This window comes from Pseudorasbora parva, chromosome 11 (genome assembly GCF_024679245.1).
Source record: "Pseudorasbora parva isolate DD20220531a chromosome 11, ASM2467924v1, whole genome shotgun sequence".
In the NCBI taxonomy this organism is placed as follows: Eukaryota; Metazoa; Chordata; class Actinopteri; order Cypriniformes; family Gobionidae; genus Pseudorasbora; species Pseudorasbora parva.
This window is the reverse complement of record NC_090182.1, coordinates 10,376,286-10,401,600: the sequence shown is the minus strand read 5'-3', so window position 1 is coordinate 10,401,600 and position 25,315 is coordinate 10,376,286. Positions and strand designations below refer to the sequence as shown.

General features: G+C 38.5%; 1 protein-coding gene across 1 annotated transcript in view; it reads right to left on the bottom strand.

Moving 5' to 3' along the window:
- Window positions 1-5,563: 5,563 nt before the first annotated feature.
- LOC137092073 (uncharacterized) overlaps window positions 5,564-25,315 on the bottom strand; it is a 40,244-nt gene continuing 20,492 nt past the window's right edge. The window contains exons 5-9 of the mRNA XM_067456345.1: window positions 11,239-11,262; window positions 10,947-11,021; window positions 10,702-10,812; window positions 5,850-5,956; window positions 5,564-5,586 (exon numbers count right to left, since the gene is read on the bottom strand). Coding sequence (XP_067312446.1) covers window positions 5,924-5,956; window positions 10,702-10,812; window positions 10,947-11,021; window positions 11,239-11,262 — 243 coding nt within the window. The 3' untranslated portion in view covers window positions 5,564-5,586; window positions 5,850-5,923. The remainder of the gene's footprint in view (window positions 5,587-5,849; window positions 5,957-10,701; window positions 10,813-10,946; window positions 11,022-11,238; window positions 11,263-25,315) is intronic.

Here is a 25,315-nt window from a genome sequence, read left to right as displayed (position 1 = left end):
CGGTTTTCACTGAGCTGTTTACGTTCACTTAAGCCATAACTGAATGTATTTATGTGAGATATTTAACTTGATGAACATTTTGACAACTTGGTCTATATTTGACCATTCAGGCAAAAAGAGAACTGAATTCAGTATCTTGGCGCTACCTGAGGGAGCGCTTCTGATGAGTGTCATTCAGTCAATACCACATTGAGTTATTTTTTTCACAACTTACTGCACATAATAACTTGATAAACTCTAAAATATCCTTAAATGTACACATGCTTTTTTGACATCTTTGCTTCCTATCTCTTCCTCTACAAAATGCAAGTTAATGGATAACAGATTGTGATTGGATGGGAATTTTGGTCTCCAAAATATACCATGGCGAGATTGGCTACTTGTGTGGCAGAAGACTGCTACTCGCTTTTATATGATCACCCAGTAAAGACAAATTAGGGAAGAAGAAATACAGGACATTTTTCATAATAAGACAGGAAGTACAACTAACATTTATTGTCTAGTATAACTATTTTTCCTTCTGTAAATATTTTTGAGGGACTATGTTTTTAAAAAAATAGTAGCATAAGCTACTCAACTTTTCAAAAGTAACAGTTTGCAAACGTCTAGGGACTGAGGAGACAAGTTGCTTAAGTTTAGGAATAGGAATGTTGTCCCATTCTTGTCTAATACAGGCTTCTAGTTGCTCAACTGTCTTAGGTCTTCTTTGTCGCATCTTCCTCTTTATGATGCACCAAATGTTTTCTAAAGGTGAAAGATCTGGACTGCAGGCTGATCATTTCAGTACCCGGATCCTTCTTCTACGCAGCCATGATGTTGTAATTGATGCAGTATGTTGTCTAGCATTGTCATGCTGGAAAATGCAGGCTTCCCTGAAAGAGACAACGTCTGGATGGGAGCATATGTTGTTCTAGAACTTGGATATACCTTTCAGCATTGATGGTAGATTTCCAGATGTGTAAGCTACCAATGCCACATGAACTCATGCAACCCCATACCATCAGAGATACAGGCTTCTGAACTGAGCACTGATAACAACTTGAGTTTTCTTTGTCCTCTTTAGTCCGGATGACGTGGCATCCCAGTTTTCCAAAAATAACCTCAAATTTTGATTCGTCTGACCACAGACCAGATTTCCACTTTGCCACAGTCCATTTTAAATGAGCCTTGGCCCAGAGAAAACGGCTGCGCTTCGGGATCGTGTTTAGATATGGCTTCTTTTTGACCTATAGCGTTTTAGCCGGCAATGGCGAATACCACGGTGGATTGTGTTCACCGACAATGTTTTCTGGAAGTATTCCTGAGCCCATGTTATTATTTCTATTAAAGTGGCATTCCTGTATGTGATGCAGTGCCGTCTAAGGGCCTGAAGATCATGGGCATCCAGTATGGTTTTCCAGCCTTGACCCTTATGCACAGAGATTTTTCCAGATTCTCAAAATCTTTGGATGATATTATGCAGTGTAGATGATGATAACATCAAACTCTTTGCAATTTTTCTCTTAGACACTCCTTTCTGATATTGCTCCACTATTCGCCGCAGCATTGGGGGAATTGGTGATCCTCTGCGCATCTTGACTTCTGAGCGACACTGCCACTCTGAGAGGCTCTTTTAACACCCAATCATGTTACCAATTCACCTAATAAGTAGCAAAATGGTCCTCCAGCTGTTCCTTATATTTACATTTAACTTTTACGGCCTCTTATTGCTACTGGTCCCAGCTTTTTTTGGAATGTGTAGCTCTCATGAAATCCAAAATGAGCCAATATTTGGCATGACATTTCAAAATGTCTCACTTTGATATTTTATATGTTATCTATATTCTATTGTGAATAAAATATACGTTAATGAGATTTGTAAATTATTGCATTCCTTTTTTATTCCCAATGTGTACAGTGGCCCAACATTTTTGGAATTGGGTTTGTAGTAACAAAACACTGACATGGAATTTTAAAAAAAAGTATCATTTCATATATGTCTGAGGAAATATTGACTTTAATAAATCAAAATGACCATTCAGGGAATGATATAACTAATTAATACTTATAAATAAGTGTATAATGGACTATGAGCTTGCGTACTGAAAAAGCAAATGCATTACTCAGGTATAAAAGTAATATAACTAGAACAGTTCTAATAATGCAGTAGGTCTCATTGAGCCTTTATAAATATATTTATAGAATAGCAATACTTATAAATAAGTATAAATGGGGCTATAATCCATTATGCATGGGCTTCATAGAAAGTGTTACCAATATTTGTTATTAACAAATGTTAAAAGCAGTTGTGTGGCCTAATATTTCCAGTATTCTTTAATGAACAGAAGTTCAAAAATATAGTGTTTATTTAAAACAGAAAACTTCTGTAATATAATGAATGTTTATTGTCCAGTATGTGGCACCCATTTCTGATTAATGGGTTTGGCTAGTCTTTTCATATTTATGATGTGGCGTACAATAACTGGATTTACATCCACATATTTTAATGTAAATTTTTGGGCATTGCATACAATTTCTGAATGGAAACCAAGATACAAATAAAAATGTCCAAAATACTCTCTTGAGATGGATAAAGTTTTAAATCAATAAGAAAACATAAACTACTATGGAAAGACATAACCCAATAAATAACTTAAATGTGCATAAATTGTTTCACCGAAGGGTTGAGGTTGTGACTTCTTATTGATGGCAATGTTTAAAAAAGAAAATAAGCAACAAGCAACACACATCATAATTGATCTTTTGGGTATATAGAAATTGCATAAGACAGAAATCTCTGAGAATAAGTCAGGCATTAATGAGTTAAAGAACACTCTTTACATCATTACATCTAAACAGTTATCTGCTATGCCAGTAAACAACGCACCTCATAAACTGCAGGGGTCACATAAGCAGCCATATTATCAGAGATGGAAAAAAATACAAAAAGAAGACGACTCCACCCTGCTTTGCAGGAGCAGCTGATGTCAGTGCGGATGAGGAACAGAAAGCTGAAGGAGCTTGCTATGTCCATCTGCTGTGACCTCCACCCACGACAGAGCTCGGGTTTTTAACACCGAGATCGAATTGAACCAGGACGGGTTATACATAGGTTTTGGTAAAGTGCATGGCTATGGGCCAGCAGTACCACACGTGGCAGTCGTGACTGAATGCACTTTTGAGAGATGCTACAGCGTTAATAAGGTGCCAAGAAAAGACACAAGGACAAAGAGCTTATAATTCTAACATTCAAACAGCTTATGACAAGCTGCCGTATGCACGAGGGCACTGGCGCTGAGTGAGCGGAGATGAGTGGACATTTTCAATTCATCCTCAACAGACAAACGTGAAGGATTGTGGAAAAGGTAGCTAAGCAAGCAGTGAGAGCATAACATTTTGGAGAAAATCTCAATATTATGCAAATTAAAAGCTAAATAATAATAATAATAGGCCATAATGGCCCTATCATTCACCCGGAGCAATGCAATGCAAGTGTTTTCTGCTAGTTTCAGCCCGGCGCAGTAATAATCTTCACGTCCAGCACCACATTGTTTAAATAGCAAATGGACTCGTGTCCATCTGTTCACCCGTGGTTGTGCTGGTCTGAAAGCGAGGTGTGTTCAGGTGTATTGTTGGCCCGTTGTTATTTTGAGGCAACTGAAAAGGACATTGACCAACAAAAACCTTGTCTAACAGTATTTTTTGTGTTATTTAAAGGGCGCAATAGTAATATGCCCCTATAGGCGGGTGTACAACAGGGACGTTTGTGTGCAAACATTTTTAAATATTAAAAATTAGAGTATTCCTCTCTGAAAAAAACGTTCAGTCTTTCCGATTGCAAATTCCGCCAGGTAAATAGCGAATCCGGCATGGTGTGAGCGCAGCTGACTTTGAAAGGGAATGGGAGATGAGACTCTGACTGGTTTACTGCGTGTTACGCCTAAAACACATCCATGACTCATTAAGAGACTCAGTGCAACCATACGCTGGGCACGCCGACCATTGATTCCTTTCTTAAACTAGCGAAAGTGTATTCTGACACGGCTTAAGTGTACCTGCGCCGTGCGCTTAAGACCAAACACTTAAATAGTTTAATTAGGTCCCTAAATGGGATATTACCAAACTATATAATGGATATTTATATTTATATTGCAAAATAAATTTTTGTTTAACATTCAGTTTGTGTGTGTGTGTGTGTGTGTGTGTGTGTGTGTGTGTGTGTGTGTGTGTGTGTGTGTGTGTGTGTGTGTGTGTGTGTGTGTGTGTGTGTGTGTGTTTGTGTTTGTGTTTGTGTGTGTGTGTGTGTGTGTGTGTGTGTGTGTGTGTGTGTGTGTGTGTGTAAATTTAGAAGGTAATCTGCAAAATGTAGTTGCAAAAAATGGGTGGCAATAAGCATATACAATTAAATACTAGTCAACACATTAAATGTGGACAGATATAATAATTAAATTATAAAAATGGAGTAATATCTGACACCCAATATGATACTAATCGTGCTCCCCTTGCTCACATCATGCTGTGGGTTCAGTGCAGTTGTGTGGTTATTTTCTAATATAATAACAGCACAATAAATATGTTGACAAAATCTACATTTTAGTAAGTAATTCAAAGTTTACGTAAGCAGAACTGATACCTAAAAAAAATGTCTTATTTTGTACAATTACATTTTTTCTTAACTTGAAATATTGGAGTAAGCCAACTCAGACATTTGACTTAAAATGATCATGTCATCTCAATTTTAACATTTTTAGAAGGGAGAACTAGGTTAGCAATAGCTAATGCAGTAAATGTCACCATGATGGTAATCCCCGAAACAAAAACAAAAAAACAAAACAAAAAAAAACACACACAGCAGAACCTCTTCTGCTAAACATTAAAAACTACTAAATCTCCCACTTAACATTCATTTTACATGCACTCTCTCTCTCACACACACACACACACACACACACACACACACACACACACACACACACACACACACACACACACACACACACACACACACACACACACACACACACACACACACACACACACACACACACACACACACACACACACACACACACAATATTCTGGGAAGTAAAAATCGTCAGCCCAGTTCGAGTTCAATTTAATTTTGTCTAAATTAAAAGAAACAAGTTCATAAAACTCCAAACAATGAAACAATTCAGATTGCTTAAAATGTGTCAGTTTTGTGACCTCAAAGAAAAAAAGTTCTTAATACTCAATAAAGTTCATTTAATTGAACTAATTTGTTTAACTTGAGTTGGCTCTACTCAAATCACTTAATTATTTTGAGTGATAGGGCTTACCTGGCATAACATTTGGTCCCCCCTTTAAGACATTAATATGACCACAGGCCAGTAATGGTGTAGGCATGAGCGGAAAGCTTGTCGTTTTATTCCTGGTTTAACTTTCAAGCACAGAGCTACCAAAAAGGCAAGTTAAGGGTCAGAAGAAATTAAATATCATGGCTGGCAACCCCCACGTTTTTTCCACTGTAAAGGACACAGGAGCTTTGTGGTACGTCGGGGTGTGGAGGCCAGACCAGTTCTCACTTTTTATATTGGAACTGCCTCTCGGATTTCCCAGCTCTCCAACCTGAGGAGAAACATGTTATGCTTGGAGATGAGCCACCTACCAAGCCAATAAACCAAATTAAGCTTTAGTACAAATGTGTGTGTGTGTGTGTATGTGTGTGTGTGTGTCTGTGTGTGTGTGTGTGTGTGTGTGCGCGCGCATGTATGTAAGTAAATGCTGAAGTATGTATCTTAGGTATTTATTGGCTTTAGTTTGGCGAAAAAGAAAGATGAGTATTAAAATGAGTTTAGCTCTTCGGATTTCTCTTTCTCAGTCTCACTCACCCCCTGACTGGTGTCTCGTGGGAAAGCAGTAGTGTATCTGGACGACTGACAGAGTTTCTCACTTTTTTCAATCATTACCGGGTCCTGCCGTGGATCTGGCATGGCAGCTGTGTGGAGATTTAAACATCATCATTTAGCAAGTCAGAGAAGACATCGAAACGATTCCTCAAGAGAGAAGAGGGAGGTGGTAGAGCAAGAGAGAAAGAAAGAGGGAAGACACAGAAGCTGAATTTGATATGTGCTCATCAGCTGCAGTTGGTCAGAGATGGTGTGTCTCGCTGACAGCACAATGTCTCCAGAATGAGTGCCGAGACGCGCTGTATTCTCGCTGAATTACGTTATTGAGCGGTTTCTTTAACGCTCTCTTTTTCTGTCCATCTTTTCTCTCTTCTCTTTCTGTCAAGGTGGGCTTTAAGCTGTAAAGGTGGGCATTACAAGTGAGCCATTTAAAGGAAAATCTTATTCTGGGTGGGTTTTTCTTCTCATTGCACAAACATAAAACAAATTAGACAAGATTCAGATTATACTTTGCCACATTCCTGTCACATACTGCCATCCAAATAATGGAAGCAAATATAGAAAAAAAACATAATTATTATTATTATTATTCATGTTTAATTATTTAATACATGTTTGAACAATATGCAATGGTAAATATTATTAATATCACATTAAAATAATTTCAATTAATATTAATATTTACCATTGCAACATCATTAATAATTAATACAAATTATTATTATTATTTTCTATTTTTGCTTCCATTATATGGATGGCAGCATGTGACAGAAACATAACATTTAGATAAATAATCATGACAAACTATAATCTGAATATTGTCTAATTTTTTATTTATATCATTAATATATTATTATTATTATTACTGTTATTATTTAGTTTGTTCATTGCTGTTGTTGAAATAAAAAATAGAAAAATATGCAACAGTAAATTGTATTCATATTTTAGTAACATAATATTCAGGTTTACTCGGTTACAAAAAAAGAGCAATATTGTAATTATTATGCAATTACTGTCCAATATTGCCATCCAAATAATGGAAGCAATTAAAGAAAATAATAATACTAATTATTATTAGTATTATTTATATTGATGTCGTAATAAATATTAGAATTATATGCAGTTGTAAAAACTATAATTTCAGGTTTGTTTATATTATTTATATATTATTGCTCTTATAATAATATTCAGGTTCACTCAGTTCCAATTTTTTTTACACACACACACACACACACATGCAGAATGACATAATACTATTTTTAAAACCTCAAAAAAATTATATATATATTATTATATATATATATATATATATATATATATATATATATATATATATATATATATATATATATATATATATATATATATATATATATATATATACATACATACATACATACATACATACATTTATATATATATATATATATATATATATATATATATATATATATATATAAAATAATAATATATATATATATTTTTTTTGAGGTTTTAAAAATAGTATTATGTCATTCTAACCTTATTAAATATTTCTATAAAAAAATTTTTTTTAATTTATATATGCAAGTAAAAAATAAACATATTTAAAGTGTGTGTGTTTAGCTTACACTCTTACATGATAAAATAACCAGTACTCCTCATCAAAATGTTATGATCATGGCAGGCCTGATTTAGTATCATTACACTATTATTTAAAACAGATCTTATTTTCCCCACTAACCATAATTAGTTCCCATGTCACCAGCATTTCTACTACACTTTCAATAATGCATAAAAAATACATTTAAAAAAAGATCTGCAAGTGATATTTTTTGTCCTCCATCTAGGTCCAATCATTTATTTTCCAACTCATCCTTTGATCGTTTTCCCCAGTGAGCAGGAACGATAGCGAAGGCAGTTATTTTTTCATCTCCGCCCCACTCGGCTCGATGCTGACCGCAGAGGGAATCCGAGGCAGGGACGGATCGTCAGAAGGGATTCCAAATCAATTTGTCAGGTCAGCCGCTGAGGGCCTGATTGCAGTTTGTTCGATGAAAAAGCGGGAATGCTCAGGTGACGGACGTGGCAGCTGCGACAGTTTCACGGGGGGGGGTGGGGGAGTGGGGGATTTGGGAGAGCATCCCAGCACTGGGCAGCCATTCCCATCCGGAACGCTGGCCCCATACCAGCCATCCATCAGCAGGAATTTCAACTCCCACTCACTTGGACCCATACAGGATGTGCAGCCCTGAGTACATCGGCTCTGTATCGGAATACCTTTGCCAATAAGCTTATTGGCCAAAAGCACAACTTCTTCTGAGTTAGACAGCAAGAAGGCAAGATGTTCTAGAATGATCTACACTCTTTAGTGTAGTTCACACTGAATTTATGGTTCTCTAGATACTACAAATGAGTGTTTGGACACTCTTGACTTAAAAGGTAGGGTAGGCAATTTCGGAGTGGCTAGCAGTAGCAGATACATGAACGCACACAGTCAGAACAGAGTTAGAGCTCGGATTTGTACCTGACTGCCACAGATTCATTTTAGCGTTGATAGTGTTGATAGAGAAAAGCCTAAAACTGAGTCTGAAGACGTGAACAGCTCCTCACAGGTTGCCATTACAGTTATGATATGGCATGAATGCAGCATAAGCTCTGGTGTTGTAGTCAAGACCACCTAAAATGAGACCAAGTTGAGAACAAGACCAGTGTGTACTGAGACCAAGACAAGACATATGTGTGCCGAGATCAAGACAAGACCAAGACCAGCGTGTGCTGAGACCAAGACAAGACCAGTGTGTGCCAAGACCAAGACAAGACCAAGACCAGCGTGTGCGGAGACCAAGACGAGACCAAGACCAGCATGTGCCAAGACCAAGACAAGACCAAGACCAGCGTGTGCTGAGACCAAGACGAGACCAAGACCAGCATGTGCCAAGACCAAGACAAGACCAAGACCAGCGTGTGCTGAGACCAAGACCAGAGTGTGCCGAGACCAAGACATGACCAAGACCAGCGTGTGCCGAGACCAAGACAAGACCAGTGTGTGCCGAGACCAAGACAAGACCAGCGTGTGCCGAGACCAAGACAAGACCAGCGTGTGCCGAGACCAAAACAAGACCAGTGTGTGCCGAGACCAAGACAAGACTAGCGTGTGCCGAGACAAGACAAGACCAGCGTGTGCAAAGACCAAGACCAGTGTGTGCCGAGACCAAGACAAGACCAGTGTGTGCCGAGACCAAGACAAGACCAGCGTGTGCCGAGACCAAGACAAGACCAGCGTGTGCCGAGACCAAGACCAAGACCAGAGTGTGCCGAGACCAAGACGAGACCAAGACAAGCGTGCCGAGACCAAGACCAGCATGTGCCGAGACCAAGACCAGAGTGTGCCGAGACCAAGACAAGACCAGTGTGTGCCGAGACCAAGACAAGACTAGCGTGTGCCGAGACCAAGACAAGACCAGCGTGTGCCGAGACCAAGACGAGACCAAGACCAGTGTGTGCCGAGACCAAGACAAGACCAAGACCAGTGTGTGCCAAGACCAAAACAAGACCAAGACCAGTGTGGGCCGAGACCAAGACAAGACCAAGACCAGTGTGTGCCAAGACAAAAACAAGACCAAGACCAGTGTGGGCCGAGACCAAGACAAGACCAAGACCAGTGTGTGCCAAGACCAAAACAAGACCAAGACCAGTGTGGGCCGAGACCAAGACAAGACCAGCGTGTGCTGAGACCAAGACAAGACCAAGACCAGCGTGGCCGAGAGCAAGACCAGAGCAGTACTCCTTAAATTAATCTAAAAGATCTATATCTACTATCTGAGAAATTACTTTTATTTAATGAATAAATGTAATTAGAATAGCAAGACACTATAAGGCTTTTTCCAGTCAAATCACTGAATATAAAATTCATGGCACATAAGTTGCATCAAAATTGGTACAATTACACCTTCATAAATAATGTTCAGATTAATTTAACATTAAAACATTAACATTCACAGAATCATTTATTAAACCAATTTCGGTCAAAGCAGCTGATTCATTTAATAATGAAACGTTGCCGAATTAGCAAAGCCACAGTTTAAAATGTAATTTAGTATTAACTTCTTGTTTATTGAACATTTGTATAAATCAATATCCTTTGCAATCACGCTTATATTCATGAAAACAGCTCTCTCTCTCTTGTGATATTGCTTAATTATATTCTGTTATAAATATAAAAAAACTCCATTTGGCTATTTATATAAATATTGGGCAATTTTGAGATGATGCTGCATTACTTTTGAACGTGGCAGCACAGAAACAAAATAATTCACATTACAAAGGAGTTATTGATTGCATTTTAAGCAGAACATTTTACATCCAATCACAGTAATGATGTTAAATCAGACAATGCACCAGCAATTTAGTGATATCCTCACAGTTGTGGTCTTGAGATAAAATCCGAGTCCTCTAAGTCCGAGACCAAGACAAGACTGAGTACAAATGCGGTCGAGACAGAGACAAGACCAAGACCTTCAAAAAAGGTCTTAAGACCGGTCTCAAGACCAAGAGTACTACAACACTAGTTAGCTCACCGTTTTGGTTCAGGAGGAACGGCTACTGTTTGTGGCGCTTAACACTTTTGCACTATTTTCAAAATGTTAATAAAAAAGGAGGTATGGTAATATATCATACTATATAACAAACAATGACAGGTATATCCTATCAATGCATTTGGACCAAATGCAATGATTGGACAAACATGTTTTGGGTCCCAAGACATATATATGTACATGTTTTAAATATTTAGACCACTTCTATAATTGATTGCTAAAAAAAGTTTTTATGAAAATATTTGCCTATACCTTACCTCTAGCTTATTTGAGAGAATGTCCAGAGTGAGCAGCAAAAGCTGGCTACTTTGAAGAATTTGTTGATTGATTAAACAGAGAGGCCTTTTCCTAACCTGGATCAATACTTCCTTAAAAAGAAGCAAAGAAAGCAGAACATTAACATATGGCCACAATTAATGTGAGCAAACAGCAGAAATGCAGTTTTCAATCAGCTTTGATAGAACAGACTAATACACAACTCCATTTGTCAAGAAACACATACTGCAAAAAGGTGGTGTTCCATTTCAGTTCCTCTCCCCCGAAACTTTCCCCAGCAGAGACGTTTATTTCCATTGATCTGGGAATATTTAATAAGAATTTATATTCCGAAAAGACATATTTCAAGATGTTTTTCCTTCAGAAATAACTGAGTTTTGCATGCAAGGAACAGACTATAAAACAGGCCTGGCCTGGCCTGGTCTGATCTTACTCAGAATGGTCCTCTAAATGGGAAATACACATTAGGGTAACCCAGTTAAAATGGCATATGAAAAATTTACAATTTGTACTCTCACCTTTAATATTCCTGTCTCTTGTTTCTGTAAAACAAAGTACAGGTTTAATATGTAAAAAAACAAAAAAACAAAACAAAAACACTTTTGTAAACATTTGGCATGTCATACTGAATACAAAAGCCAGGAGAGTAAAAGTCTCTTGTTCTCACAAGGAAGGAAAAGTCACCAAAAGACAACAGACTGTGTTCATTAGGAACAATGTTTCCTTTGATAACGCTACAAAAAATGTATCATTTATTATGAATTTTCAAAGAAAGCTGCTTTTTCCAGCACCGAACCCAAAAATGGAAAAAAGTATTTGCTGTGATGTTTTAACCCGTGACTTCAGAAGGTCTAAGTGTGTGATTAACGAAATGACCTCAAGTCTGAGAGATTTCAGGAGAGAACGATGGTCCCTTTCTATGATGCATCACAGAGTTTCTTGCTTCATTTAATCAAGTGAAATCAAGGCCCTGTATATCTGTCATCATCTTCAAAAGCACATCAGTCTCTCTGCTCTCTGAAGCGCAGGTCGAAACGCTCCCAGGGTTCGGTTTCATACTGAAAACCCTGGAAGAGGATTGCTCAGGCTGCTGGGGTGATATCCATCTCTGTGGAGGAAGATGATTACAAAGATTTAGATATTGATAAATTTATGATCTCTGCAGGTTGCAGGTGCAAGAGAGACAGTGCCTTCCAAAATCAATTGGACGTGAAAGCAATTGACGGTACAAAATAAAGACAAATATTATGAAATTTGATATGTTGATATGTAATACTGTCCAAAAGCAACTTCATGGTTCAGATGGAGTTATGCGTGCCACAAATGCAAAGCGGTAACAGTGATGGGTTTTCTGGGCATTGAAGGTGGTAAGGTTGCAGTCTATGTGGGGTCAGAAAGCTCTCGGATTTCATTAAAAATATCTTTATTTCGGTTCCAAAGATGAACGAAGGTCTTACATGTTTGAAATGTCATGAGGGTGATTAATTATTAGGGGCTTTTGCACCGAGTAGCTCTAGGAACTAACCACCAGGGTTAGTTGACGTACCATGACGTAAGCCGCTCGTGTTATTGTGACTTTTATTTTGACTGCGTGGTAGACCTTTATTTTGATGGGGCTGGGAATGGAAGAGCCTGAGCACAGATCGCTCACATTCTCCCGTCTTCATTAATTGTACGATCTGTTTAAAGGAACACTCCACTTTTTTTGAAAATAGGCTCATTTTCCAAGTCCCTTAGAGTTAAACTGTTGAGTTTTACCGTTTTTGAATTCATTCAGCCGATCTCTTTATCTGGCGGTAGCACTTTTAGCATAGCTTAGCATACATCATTGAATTGGATTAGACCATTAGCATCACGCTCAAAAATGACCAAAGACTTCACTATATTTTCCTATTTAAAACTTGACTCTTCTGTAGTTACATTGTGTACTAAGACCAACGGAAAATGAAAAGTTGCAATTTTTTTAAGACCAATATAGCAAGGAACAATTTTCTGTGTAATATCAATGTGCTGCCTAACCCATGGTACGGCAGCAAAGTTCCCTGATTATTACGCAGGAATGAGAGATTAGTTCCTATCTACAATCGGTCTAAAAATCTAAACTTTTCATTTTCCGTTGGTCTTAGTACACGATGTAACTACAGAATAGTAAAGTTTTAAATTGGAAAAATATTATCTTTGAAAAAATGAAGTCTTTGGTCATTTTTGACCGCGATGCTAATGGTCTAATCCGATTCAATTATGTATGCTAAGCTATGCTAAAAGTGCTACCGCCAGATACAGAGATCGGCTGAATCGATTCAAAAAGGGTCAAACTCAACAGTTTAACTCTAAGGGACTTGGAAAATGAGCCTATTTTCAAAAAAAGTGGAGTGTTCCTTTGACAGTCCTGTGACTACATAGATTGGATAGAACTAATAGAATGGAACTAATGTCAAAGAAAATGGACAGTATATGAAAAAGTATTAGTGTTTAATGTCCAATGTCGGTAGCTGAGCAGAAGTAATCATGTTTCGCTCGGTCCACTCAAAGTTGCGTTGGATTTCCTCACTAGAGTTAGTTTGTAGAGTAAATATTAAGGCTATAATCTGTGTGGAGACGGCTTTTTTTAAAAAAATGGGGGATGCTTGTGTTTTACGTGCTGGATATGTGTGTGATGTCACCATCGCCTGGAGTCACTGCGGTTAAGCCCACTGCACTGAGTGGCAAAAAGACTGAGCGACAGAAAGGGTTTTCAGCGTGAATGCTGCAGAAAACACACAAAATACATCTAAAACAGAAAGAGAGTTGAGCTTTTGAGATTCAAGAAATCTGAGGTAGTCTATATTTTACTACCGAAAGCTTCAGAAAGAGAAGTCAATGGATTGCTGCAATTCAAAGAAAAAACCTGACTCCAGGCAGTAAAAAGTGGATTTAAATTTATAGTTTTGTCTCAATATGTTGAATTTTGGAATAAAATCAGAGCCTACATATTGCATTTTTATATATTGTACTGACAACTCATCAATAAATATGTATTATTGTATATTCTGGCTAATTTTATGTTTTTATTAAACACTGACAAAAAACTATAGAAGTTTTATGGCTGGACGGTATGATGATATACACCGCTCAAAAAAATGTAAAAAACACTTTTTACTCAGAAAATAGCATCAAGTTAGTTAAACTCCTGGTATATTGATCTGGTCAGTTATGATCACTCAAAAATGAAAATTCTGTCATTAATTACTTACCCTAATGTTGTTCGACACCCGTAAGACCTCCGCTCATCTTCAGACACAGATGAAGATATTTTTGTTGAAATCCGATGGCTCAGAAAGGCCTTCATTGACACCAATGTCATTTCCTCTCTCAAGACCCATAAAGGCACTAAAGAAGTCGTAACAAAGCGGCAGCAAATCTAATCTGCCCCGAGTGTAGTCTAGCAACTCTCAATACAATTTTGAGCTGTAAAAACCAAACTCTGGTCAGGCCAATCACATTGCGCATAGAGTCGTTGGGTGGGCTTAACATAATGACGGCAGAGTTGCGTGCTACTTGAAAATAAAGAAGCTGAAGAACGGCGGTCTTTCGAATCAGCTTTGGCCGCGACTCTGGAAGACTTGGAGTTAAGCTTTTTTCTAAGAAAAAAACAGCACTGAAATTATTCTTAAGAAGGGAAGATGTGTTCAGAGTTTTGCCGACCGGATACGGCGAAAGTTTAATCTGTAAACTAGCTCCGCTTCACCTTCGTTGTTCTGGTTGGTTGTAGTGCTGTTCAATTGCTTGCAGATGGAGTTTGAAAGACAATCGTTTCTCACGGCCCTCGGATTGAAACCTGTTAATAGTGAGTTTCCAGACCAAACATCTTGATGTGGGTCTGGTTTGTCTGGCTTGAAATGGCAAATTTGACACACCAATTTGGGTGTCAAATGGCATGAGGGTGAGTAATTCATGATATAATTTTCCTTTTTTGGGTGAACAAACCCTTTAAGTAGCAGAGGAGGGTAGCTAATTTGGTGTTAATTAAATTAACAACATCTTTGCTAGATGGGCAAATCTGAATGGTTTTACAGGTGGAGGCCATTGACATTTTTTCCCTACTCATCTTTTCTGACTGTTTTTTACTAGTTTTTACTCTAGGTTACTAGGTCAGTGGCACTACTGGTGATACGATATCTGGACCCTACAGAGGTTGCACAGGCAGTCCAACTCCTCCAGGATGGCACATCAATATGTGCTATTGCCCGAAGGTTTGCTGGTTTACTCTAGGAGAGCTGGACAGGGCCATAGAAGGTCCTTAACCCATCAGCAGGACCGTTATCTGCTCCTTTGTGCAAGGGGGAACAGGATGATAACTGCCAGAGCCCTACAAAATCTCCAGCAGGCCACTGGTGTGAAATGTCTTTGACCAAACAATCAGAAACTGAACTTCATGAAGGTGGCTTGAGGGCCTGGCATCCTCTAGTGGGCCCTGTGCTCACTGCCCAGCACAATTCCTGGCTGCATGTCAATATCCATGGATCACTGGATCTTTAATAAGTTTTTAGGAACACTTATATTGAGTCCAGCCTTTTATTTAAACTTAAAATCATTTGTTTTACTTACGTTTTAGCAGTATCCCCTATTAAACCCATTCATACAGCAGCTCTTTTGCCACTCAGTCCGAACTGAGGTGGCGTTTTCTAGCGGGAAAGTGACGTCAATGCATACCCCCCACTATTGTACTAGGTTAGACAAATGCATACTATGAAGTCTACTCTGATTAGTTCCCCCCAAAATAATAGAACTAAAATCATTCCTAGTTCCTGTGGTGCAAACACGCCAAAATCTGGGTACTTTGGTCAATAGTTCTAGGAACTATGTAAAGTTTCCTCCAGCGTGAAATCCCCTAATGACATAATTTTCATTTAAATGCTTGAATAAAAATTCAAGCTTGATCTGTTTACTAACAAAATATGTTTTTTAGTAAGTCAAAAGCATGCAACAGATGCTATCAATTGATTCGAACTTGTCATCTTCTTTTAAAAAGACTGATTATCACCATTCAAATATGTTTTGCCATACGTGCATGTCTTAAAAGGCAAACAGATGATTCATAATAAAGCTGGAAACAATTTAGTACAACAAAGTCTTAGATCTAAACAGTCCTGTGGCATCATATTTCAGACCATTTAATAAACTAAGAAACATTTTAATCAAATATTTCCAGATCCTATAACATCAGCCACCTAATGCCTACCATTTACAGCCCACTCTCATTTTCAGCCATAAATATTTGATACCACATGCCACACAACATTTACAACCATCTCTGCTGTAAGAGTTACAGCTCCTAATATCACCAGGACAGAGCATGTGTGTGTGTGTATGTGTGTGTGTGTGTGTGTGTGTGTGTGAGCGAGTACAAACTGTTAGGTTTCAAGGGGAAGGCCGCAGTAGCAGGCATTGTGAGCGATCACTCGCAGGCCGCCCGACTAGCTGTTGGTACTGTAATTGTGCACGATTTACTTACGGTCTGTGAAACCGCACTTGCGTCCAGAGAGCCGTCACGCCTGTTCACAACAGAGGGCTCTGATGTCATTACAGAGGGCCCGAGCCTTTGATAGCCCTTCCTCTGGAATGCAACGCTCTGTGTGCGCCTCGGATATCATAAGAAGCTCAGCTGGCAGGTACAGTAGAAATCTCAGTTTTATTGCCTGGGGCCAAACAAGAGGACCCCACGCCACACAGAAACCACCTTCAACCTCCCGACGCTCAAAAGAGCCCGTTCTCACGCCATGAAATTTCATGGCAAGGCTCGCTTTGGCTAATCTCTCAAAGCACAATAGAATCCGGCCCTTCTCAACATTTGCACCCCCGGAGGAATGCGCTTTATTGATCTATTTACAGTGGGAACACATGCTTCACACTTCTGCGGCACACGCGGATGCGAACGGCGTCCGGCGTTATTTTCCTTTTGCGCTGACCTGTTCCAACGCTAAAAGAGTTCAATAATAAATACGTATCTGAATCGAACATGACGTGCAGAGATATGCATGAAACCCATGTGTTGGAGGCATCCATCGTAGGCCAGCAATACGGCGTGGCAGTTCTGCTATACGCGCATGCCAAGATCTTTCTGGAGCCTGTTCAAACCCCAAGCACAGAGATAAGTGAGCCGCATGAATACTAACAAATTTAAAAGCATGTTGTACATTGAAAAGTCGCATGCTCAATTTCCTTCACTCCACATAGATCTTTCTGACTCTAAATAGTGCGGCAGGACGTCAGGGGAACAGGTGAGCGTACAGAAGAGTGATTTCCTGTGGCACCCTAATAATGTCATGGGGCTTGTGGCGTACAGTGCTCTCGCTGCAAACGGCTCTGGATATATAGCATTCCTGCTCGATCCCACGAGGCGGCAGTCAGAGCAGAGCTCCTCCTGACAGGAGTACAAATTTATCGTTTGCTTTACGATATCCCCAAAAATCAGTTCAAAATGCCTTAACAACGGCTATGAGCAGGCGGCGCAGCGCACATGTGTAGAGCTGCTGCACGTCTGTGCTTTCTCTCTCTTTATAGCATAAATCGCTGTCTTTCTCGGAGTCTGTCCGCCGAGAACATACTTTCTCAATAAAGAGCGATCTCAACCACTCCTCCAAAAGGTTGAGTAATAACTTTACATTGACTGACCTTTTAACCCGCAGTCAGTCAAAACAAAGCCTCGGGTCGGTTTGATAAGGCTATGAGTCTGTAATGCATTTCTACGGGGCGGACAATTAAAATATTTGAATTGCATACTAACACATTAGATTTGTTTTTATGGAAAGAAATCTAAATTTAAATGAAATAATCTTGTATAACTATTATCTTTGGCAATTTGAGAAAAAACAACAACAACAACGTTAAACGTAATCAATCACATCCATTAACATTTCATTTTATCTCATGAGTTGAAAAGTGACTTAAACTTGGACATTTCTTTCATATTAATAAATTGTGTTATGGCTTGACGCAAGACAGGCTTCTGCTCTGTATCGTTTATTTAAGATTTGGAAAATACTATTATCTCACGATACGATATTAAGAAAGTTCTGTTTACGTATCACAGAAAGCACAACACTGTAGCTTTCAGCAGAATTCTGCGTCGCTCTTATCGGCAGTAAAAACATTATTCCGTAATGCACATAAATCCGTCACACAGAACAGATAAATGCTTTGATATTGGCTTGGCTAATTTATTTACTGAAATGCTTTCAGAAGAAAAAAAGCAATGAAACAGCGCAACATTGTCTTTTTTCTGTGAGTGCAATAACTAGATTAGATGATAGATGTGAGTCTGGGGATGACTGCTGCATCCAGTCAATTACAGAGAGCCGCTTTCCCGAGTCCTCTTCAAACACGGTGTCGGATGACAATTTCATTAGCTAAGATTAGAGGAGGATGTGGGAAATTACAGAACATTATTGCACTTTACTGCCTGAAAGATCCACCTTGTCATAGACAGCCTGACAAGACCTGACAGATGTATTAAGAAGTGTGAGACTCGGGCAGAATCTTAAAGACTTCAGCTCAGCTGGGTGCTTGGAAGGCCCTGTGCGTGGAGGAAGAGTGCTATTGAGTATGTACTTCTTTTCCCCAGAATGCTCTTCACACACAATGGCTAGGCGATTTATCCACAATTTGCATGGAAAATCGGAGCGTGTGAAAAACAGTCGCACCAAAGCCTGAGGGCAAGACGATCATCACCAGCGTGTGTCATTTTTTTCCCTTCATTTTCTGATCTACAGTTTTTCCAAAAGCTCTTAAATGGCTGCTGAAAGTTTAATGGAGGTGATAACCGGCTCTGGCTCGGAATCCTCTCACGGACTGATTTGTGGGCACTGCCTCTCGGGCAGGAATAGCTAATGCACAGCGGCAGCCATTTCTGAGCACAAGCAGCAAGTTTAATGAGGAAAATAAAAGCAGATCAGCAGCAGATGCTCTTGGTCAAAAGCCTGAAAACCACAGCTCTTTTTCCTTCCCTCCTCCTCCAAAGAAATGTATGTATGTTTGGTGTGGCTGTCAGCAGCCTTGAGATGCTGAAACAGGATTTGTAGAGCACTTAAGACTGATATTTAGCGGGTCTCAGGCAGGAACTGTAGCCACACTGGCCCTCAGGATGAAGAAAGCACAAGAAAAACAAATTAATTCCATGACTCAGACAACGAAGAACTTTTTTTTTTTAAATAAGGGCTTAATTTATGTAAACCCTTATGCTCAAAATAATAACTGAAGTAATTAGAGCTTTCTTTTTCCTTTAAATTCACAACTGACACATTTTAAGTAATCTGAATTGACCCTTCGCTAAGCCACGCCCGAATACCACCACAGGCCAATCATGGCTTAGCAACCGTAACTAGGCACGGAAGGTCTGTCAAGCTTTCGAGCGAGGGAAACATGCCAAAGCAAATCTGTGCGTATGGATTGTGCAAATCTGATGCCTATCCTAAAAGTTTGGACAGATGGTGTATTTTTTTTTCCTTCGTAACGTAAAACTGAAGGTAAGAAATATCAGCCTTGAATCAAGCAGTGTGTGTGAGACCCCATTCACAACGTTAAATGTCGTCAGGATTAACAAAAACACCTACCTTTGCTTCAACAAACTGAAAATACATGAGGTTTTTCACTGATGCAAGTTATTACATATGATGCAGTATATAGACTATAAAAAGAACTGTCTTAGCTTTATTTATTAGTTTTGTATTGTAGTTTTGTTTAGACAAAATGTGTGCAAATTAAGACCTTCATCATAAGGATTGTTGCAGTGGCTGTGTTTATAATATTAATAAAACCCATCATGTTTGAGAGACTGGCTTTCTGTTATAAGGTTTCAGTAAATGTGTGGTTTTTGATGAATGGCTCAGGTCAGAATCTCAGGCTAGTGCCAGGTCCAAGGAGTAGATTATAGACACACGACATGTGAGCAGTAGCCCGGCGCGCTAAATATAACGTTAAGCCGGAGAATCATTGCAAAGTTTTCAGGCTAATGTCTTGTGTTTATTCCACAAGATTTATTGATAAGTTGTTTGATTTATAATTATTCGATTATTTTCTCATTTTACTTACCCTGTTGTGCATGAACATACATATGAGGCAGCTGCTGATTGCACTGAGACCATAGGCTTTAGCTTCAATTTTATTGAAATTATTCTGTAATCGGTTGCATAATATGTCACGGATATATGCCGCAAATACATACTGCAGTCCCTTTTTTCTTACTCTCTCAGATATTTCCCCTGTTTGCCAGAAATGACTAATTATCTCCTCGGAAATGTCTGACACCGGCGCATACATACTGTAATAGACGTGCCAGGCGCGAAAGCTTGACAGGCGTAGCAACAGTAACTACGGGGGGCGGGGCTTAGCGAAGGGTCAATTGTTTCATTGTTTTTAGTTTAACGAGCCTGTTTCTTTTCATTTAGACAAACTTAAATTTAACTGAAAGTGAAACTGGGCTGGGATTTCTATTTCCCAGCTTGCTTTGCCATGAAACTCAAAAGGGAGAGTAAATGCTAAAATTAAAGGGGTACTTCAGCGCTGGGAAGATGAATGTGTATTTAAACTGGGTCATTAATGTAGTAAAAATGTGAAATTATTTTTTGAATTTGGTGCCTTCTAGACTCTAGAAAAGATAGAACATGTATTTTTGTCTCATGGGGATGAAAGACAACAATTCCCAGAATGCTCTTGCTTCGCTGCCCAACGAGGCCACTCCCAAAGCCACCGCTACTGGTTATCACTCATAGTAATTCAATCATTTTGTTCAGTTAGAGAATAGACACTACAATTAAAAACTGAACGTGTCCGTTCAATAAAGTGTGAGTGAGCCGAACAAAAGTCACGGCACAAACACAGCAGGAGTCAGATTACATTCATCACGAGACCTGAGGTAATTCATTCACAGCGTTTGTTCAGTCTATTAACGATAATTCGAATATACCGGGTTTCTACTGATACAAAGCTTAATTTTAAATCGCTGAAGTAAAAAAAAAAAAAATGGTAAATGGACTGCATTTATATAGCGCTTTTATCCAAAGCGCTTTACATTTTTGCCTCACATTCACCCATTCATACACCGACGGCGATATCAGCCATGTAAGGCGCCATCCAGCTCGTCGGGAGCAGCTGGGGTTAGGTGTCTTGCTCATGGACACTTCGACACTTGGTCAGGTGGAACCGGGGATTGAACCACCAACCTTCTGGTTTGTAGACAACCTACATGAACCACTGAGCCACTGCCGCCCCAAAGTAACCATTTAAGTGTTATATAAGTTTTTGTTTTGTTTTTTTAATTAATGTTAAGTGGGAGATTTAGTAGTGTTTAATGTTTTGCTAATTTAGAAGAGGTTCTGATGTAGATTACCATCATGATGACAAATGAACCGTGAGCTTGGTTTGAGAATTGATATATGAAATACAGATATAAAATATATATTCAATATTGTTACACTCATCCAGCAATTATGGTTATCAATGCATACCAACTATCAAGTTATCATTTATTGAATTAGCTAGTTAAAGCTAGCCAAGTTTCCACTACTAAACATATTTAAGTTGAGATTACATGACAATTTTAAGTTAAATGTATTAATTTGTGGTAACACATTACTGTAGACAAATGAATTTTGTCTAATTAAACTCCTAATTTACTGCTTATTAATAGTTTTTGTAGTATTTAGGTATTGGATAGGATTAAAGGATGTAGAATACAACATTAATATGTGATTTATAAGTACTAATAAACAGCCAATATCCAAGTAATAAGGATGCTAATAATCAACTAGTTAATAGTGAGAATTTAGCCCTAAAAATGACAGAATTTGCTTCCTCAAATATTTTAAGAGTGATTAAAATGTATGAGTACAAAATATAACTCTCTCAATTATGCTTACTTAAAAATTGAATTTAATAACATTAAATAAATGACGCAACTGATTACCTCAATTATTTTGAGTTTTGCCAACTTATTCAGGTTTGCAGAATAGAAAGCAGAGGCCTTCTACCAATGTCCCATTTTCCTGCAAGGCATAGAAAAATATCTCAGTGACTATGTTTCAGTGCACAAGAATAGTCTGATCAAAATAATCATAATAATATTAAAAAAGTAGTCTAAAAAATAAAGAGACATTTGAAAAGCTACTGTATAAATGTATAGTAGCAGCATTTTCACTAACTGCAGTGAAAATCTTCAGTCAACAATCCTGTAAAATGTACAAATAGAAGTGTAAACCATTTATTGTAATACAATAAAATTAAAAAAGTGAACATAAGTACTTTTACGGTACTTTTCCAGTAACATACAACATTTAAATTTGGACCAGCCACATCTAACTGATAACCCAGTGCGGATACCGATTCAGGCAATGGCTGAGTGCATCTCAAGACAAAAATAGTGTGGGGAAAAGCATTGCCCTTGAAAATTAAATGTGTTGGAATGTTTGTATCCCACAGTCCTTCAAACCACAAGACCATTTGTTCGCGTGCATCACGTGGGCGGACAACGACGACTCCACGAAGTGTCAAATTTCCTTTTATAATAACTAAACCCCAGCATCCCTCTCAGTGAAGAAAGACGAGGAGATCAAAGAGCTCATTGAACCCCGGTCCTGATTCTGTTTAGTGTTTCTCAAGCCTATAGAGGGCTAGAAAACAGCATCCACATATCCTGCACTCCCAACAAGGCGCCCCTGCAGCGAAACAGATCAGGTGCTGAAAGAGGGACGACTCCAGATCCGGGCACCCCGAGTCCAATGCCGGTGATCGTCTGCACGTCCTGCGAGGAGATCCTCAAACGCATGCTAATCACTGCCAGTTGTTCCCCCGTACATCCAGAGCTGCACAATCACGCACTTCGCTTTTGGCTTCGGATCAATCGCATCCCAAATAGGCCGAAAGTTGGCCGTCTCCGAGAGCTGTATCATTGCTCAATCGTTCTGATTGCTCTTCAGAGTGTTTGTGGAGCAACATTCATCTGCAGCGTACAAGTTAACGTTTCGACATTTATCACTTACTTGTGAAGAAATCTACCAAGATGGCACAAACAGCAGTTTTTTAGGGCAGAGCCAGTAGATGGATCCGTTTTTACACCGTCAAATACGTTTTCATGAACAACGCCAGATCCATTTCAGCGATAAACGCCAAAAGTACCTCATCAAATATGCATCAATGCATCAGAGCACTTGAACATGGCATGACCTCTGAATCAACATTACAAAATTTCAGAGATAACAGACCAACATTTTTAAGTGACACTTCCACACATCAAACAACGGACAGCATCTATTTTCCATTCCAACGGGCCACTTTAAGCTCCTTTCGCTAATGGCAGTGGGAGAGATGGATCACTTAGAAAAGGAGACACACTCCCGGACCCTCCCTATACATCATTATACAGAGAACTTCACCTGAATATGGCCAGGGTCACCCTGGAGGTTCTCCATTAAACTTTACGGTTCATTGATTCAGAGAGTCGGCATATGGTTCCCATCAGGCACCGCTGCCTTTATCAAGAACACACTCCAGTCCAAACTGTCAGTTGGATCCGCCCCAAAAACTTTGACTGACAAATTTATACAAGTGTTGAGATTTTCCCCCCTTCACCCACTCTTTCTTTCCTTTTATACAACATTACTCTCTAGTGGCGATTGGACTGTGTGTGTGTGTCTGTGAGTGTATGCTGAGGAACATTTTTGACGGCTGGTAAAATTGAGACTGGGCCAAAATATATAATGCTGTAAAGTTGTAAAAAAAAAAAAAAAACCTCACAGGCTGAGGTATGAATAACATTTTGAAAGCCTGAGATTTTATGAATAAAACGAAGTGTCCTCACATTGGGGTCAAGCTAATTCATTGCAGGTTCATTTCCTGTAATAAAACATATTTTTAGGCATTATACTTCCATGCTAAATCTTAAAAGGATAGTTCACATAAAAATGAAAATTCTGTCATCATTTGCTCACCCTCATGTCTTTCAAAACATGAGTTGTATGACTTTCCAAGTCTTTATTTGTGCATACAAAGAAAGTCAATAATTTTAAGTTAAAAAAAGTACAAAATAAATTTGTGCCAGCACTTACTTAAACTTAGAATTTCTTAACTTAAAAGTGATTTACTTACTTATTGGTTTACAGAAGAGAACGCAGACGATGTGTCAAACTTCCATTTTCCTGCAAGGCATAGAAATGATTGTTTTAGGGATTGTTTTACAGTGCATAAGAATAGTCCGAAAATCAAAATATATTAATCATAATCAAACGACAAAAGAAAATGTGAATAGTCTAAAAATAAAAACAAACACTACAGGATAATAAAAATCTTAAAGCAATAATCCTGTAAAAATTAAACACAAAAGTGTAAATCATTTATTGGAATAAATTGTTTTTGAAAACGTGAATACAAGTACTTTTATGTTACTTTTAACATACAACTTTAGATTTGGACCCGTCACATCTAACTGATAACCCCGTGCGTGATAATGATTCAAGCATTGGATCAGATCAGGTCCAATGTTGTTTGAAGAAGTAAGAATGATGAAAGAAAGATACGTTAATATGATAATACTAATAAACTTTATTTGTATAGTACTTTCCAACCAAGAAATGCCTCTTACAAAGGTTACAAGCAGTAAGTACTGTACATAAACAGTAAAAAAAATGTAAGATGAGGAAGATCAGATTAATATGGATAGAATGAATAACCAAATGTATAAATTAAAACTAAGTAATAATAAATAGATTTTACAAATGTAGTATAAACTATAAATAAATTAAATGATCGTCTTTTTTGGATAGACTGTTCCTTTAAGAGAGAGAGAAAAAACAACACACTGCACTGTTACAGTAAATACAAAAACAAGTATGTACTTTCATATAGTACAGAAAAGGACTTCAGAAAACACTTGATATCATAACCTGAAAAGTTCACAGGTCAAATTACAGGCACATGGCGCGCTCTCTTAGTGGACATTATCTTGCTTTCTTTGTGCTGAGGTAACCCAAGTAAGACGACTTAACGACAAAAAAGCCTGGACTAAAGTGTCCCTTTAATCACCAAAGACATTTTAATGACAGTCTTATGGAGAGTGACCACCACAGGCCAAAGTAAAGTACGAGTCTGCACTCGACGGCCTGACATCTATAGGACCCACTGCTACAACCAAGAGTACCGGTTTAATTTCAGAGAAGAGAAATTACGAAAGAAAAAAAGAAAGAAAAAAAAGAAAAGAAAAAATGTTTCCGCCACAGCCAACAACAATGCCAGAACTCCCAGAAGTTCTTGACGTGCATAATAAGACTTTATCATTTCTCACGCGCACAAAAAAAAAAAAAACCTAAAAGATAAGATTTTATCAGCTCTGGAAATGAACTCGAAAAACAAACTGCCAACACATTCGACGAGGAATGCTTTGACAGATGTGCTGCGCTCATTTTTGAGACTAATTAGACTTCGAGCTATTCTTCCATTTCTGTTAACCATTTTTCAACGTAGGCCACAGATCTCGTTTCCCCTTGTGCGCGCGAGTCGTTCGCATCTGGTTCCTTCACAGTTTGTCGCTAGCGTTGGACACGGAAGACAGAGAGGACCAGGTGCTTT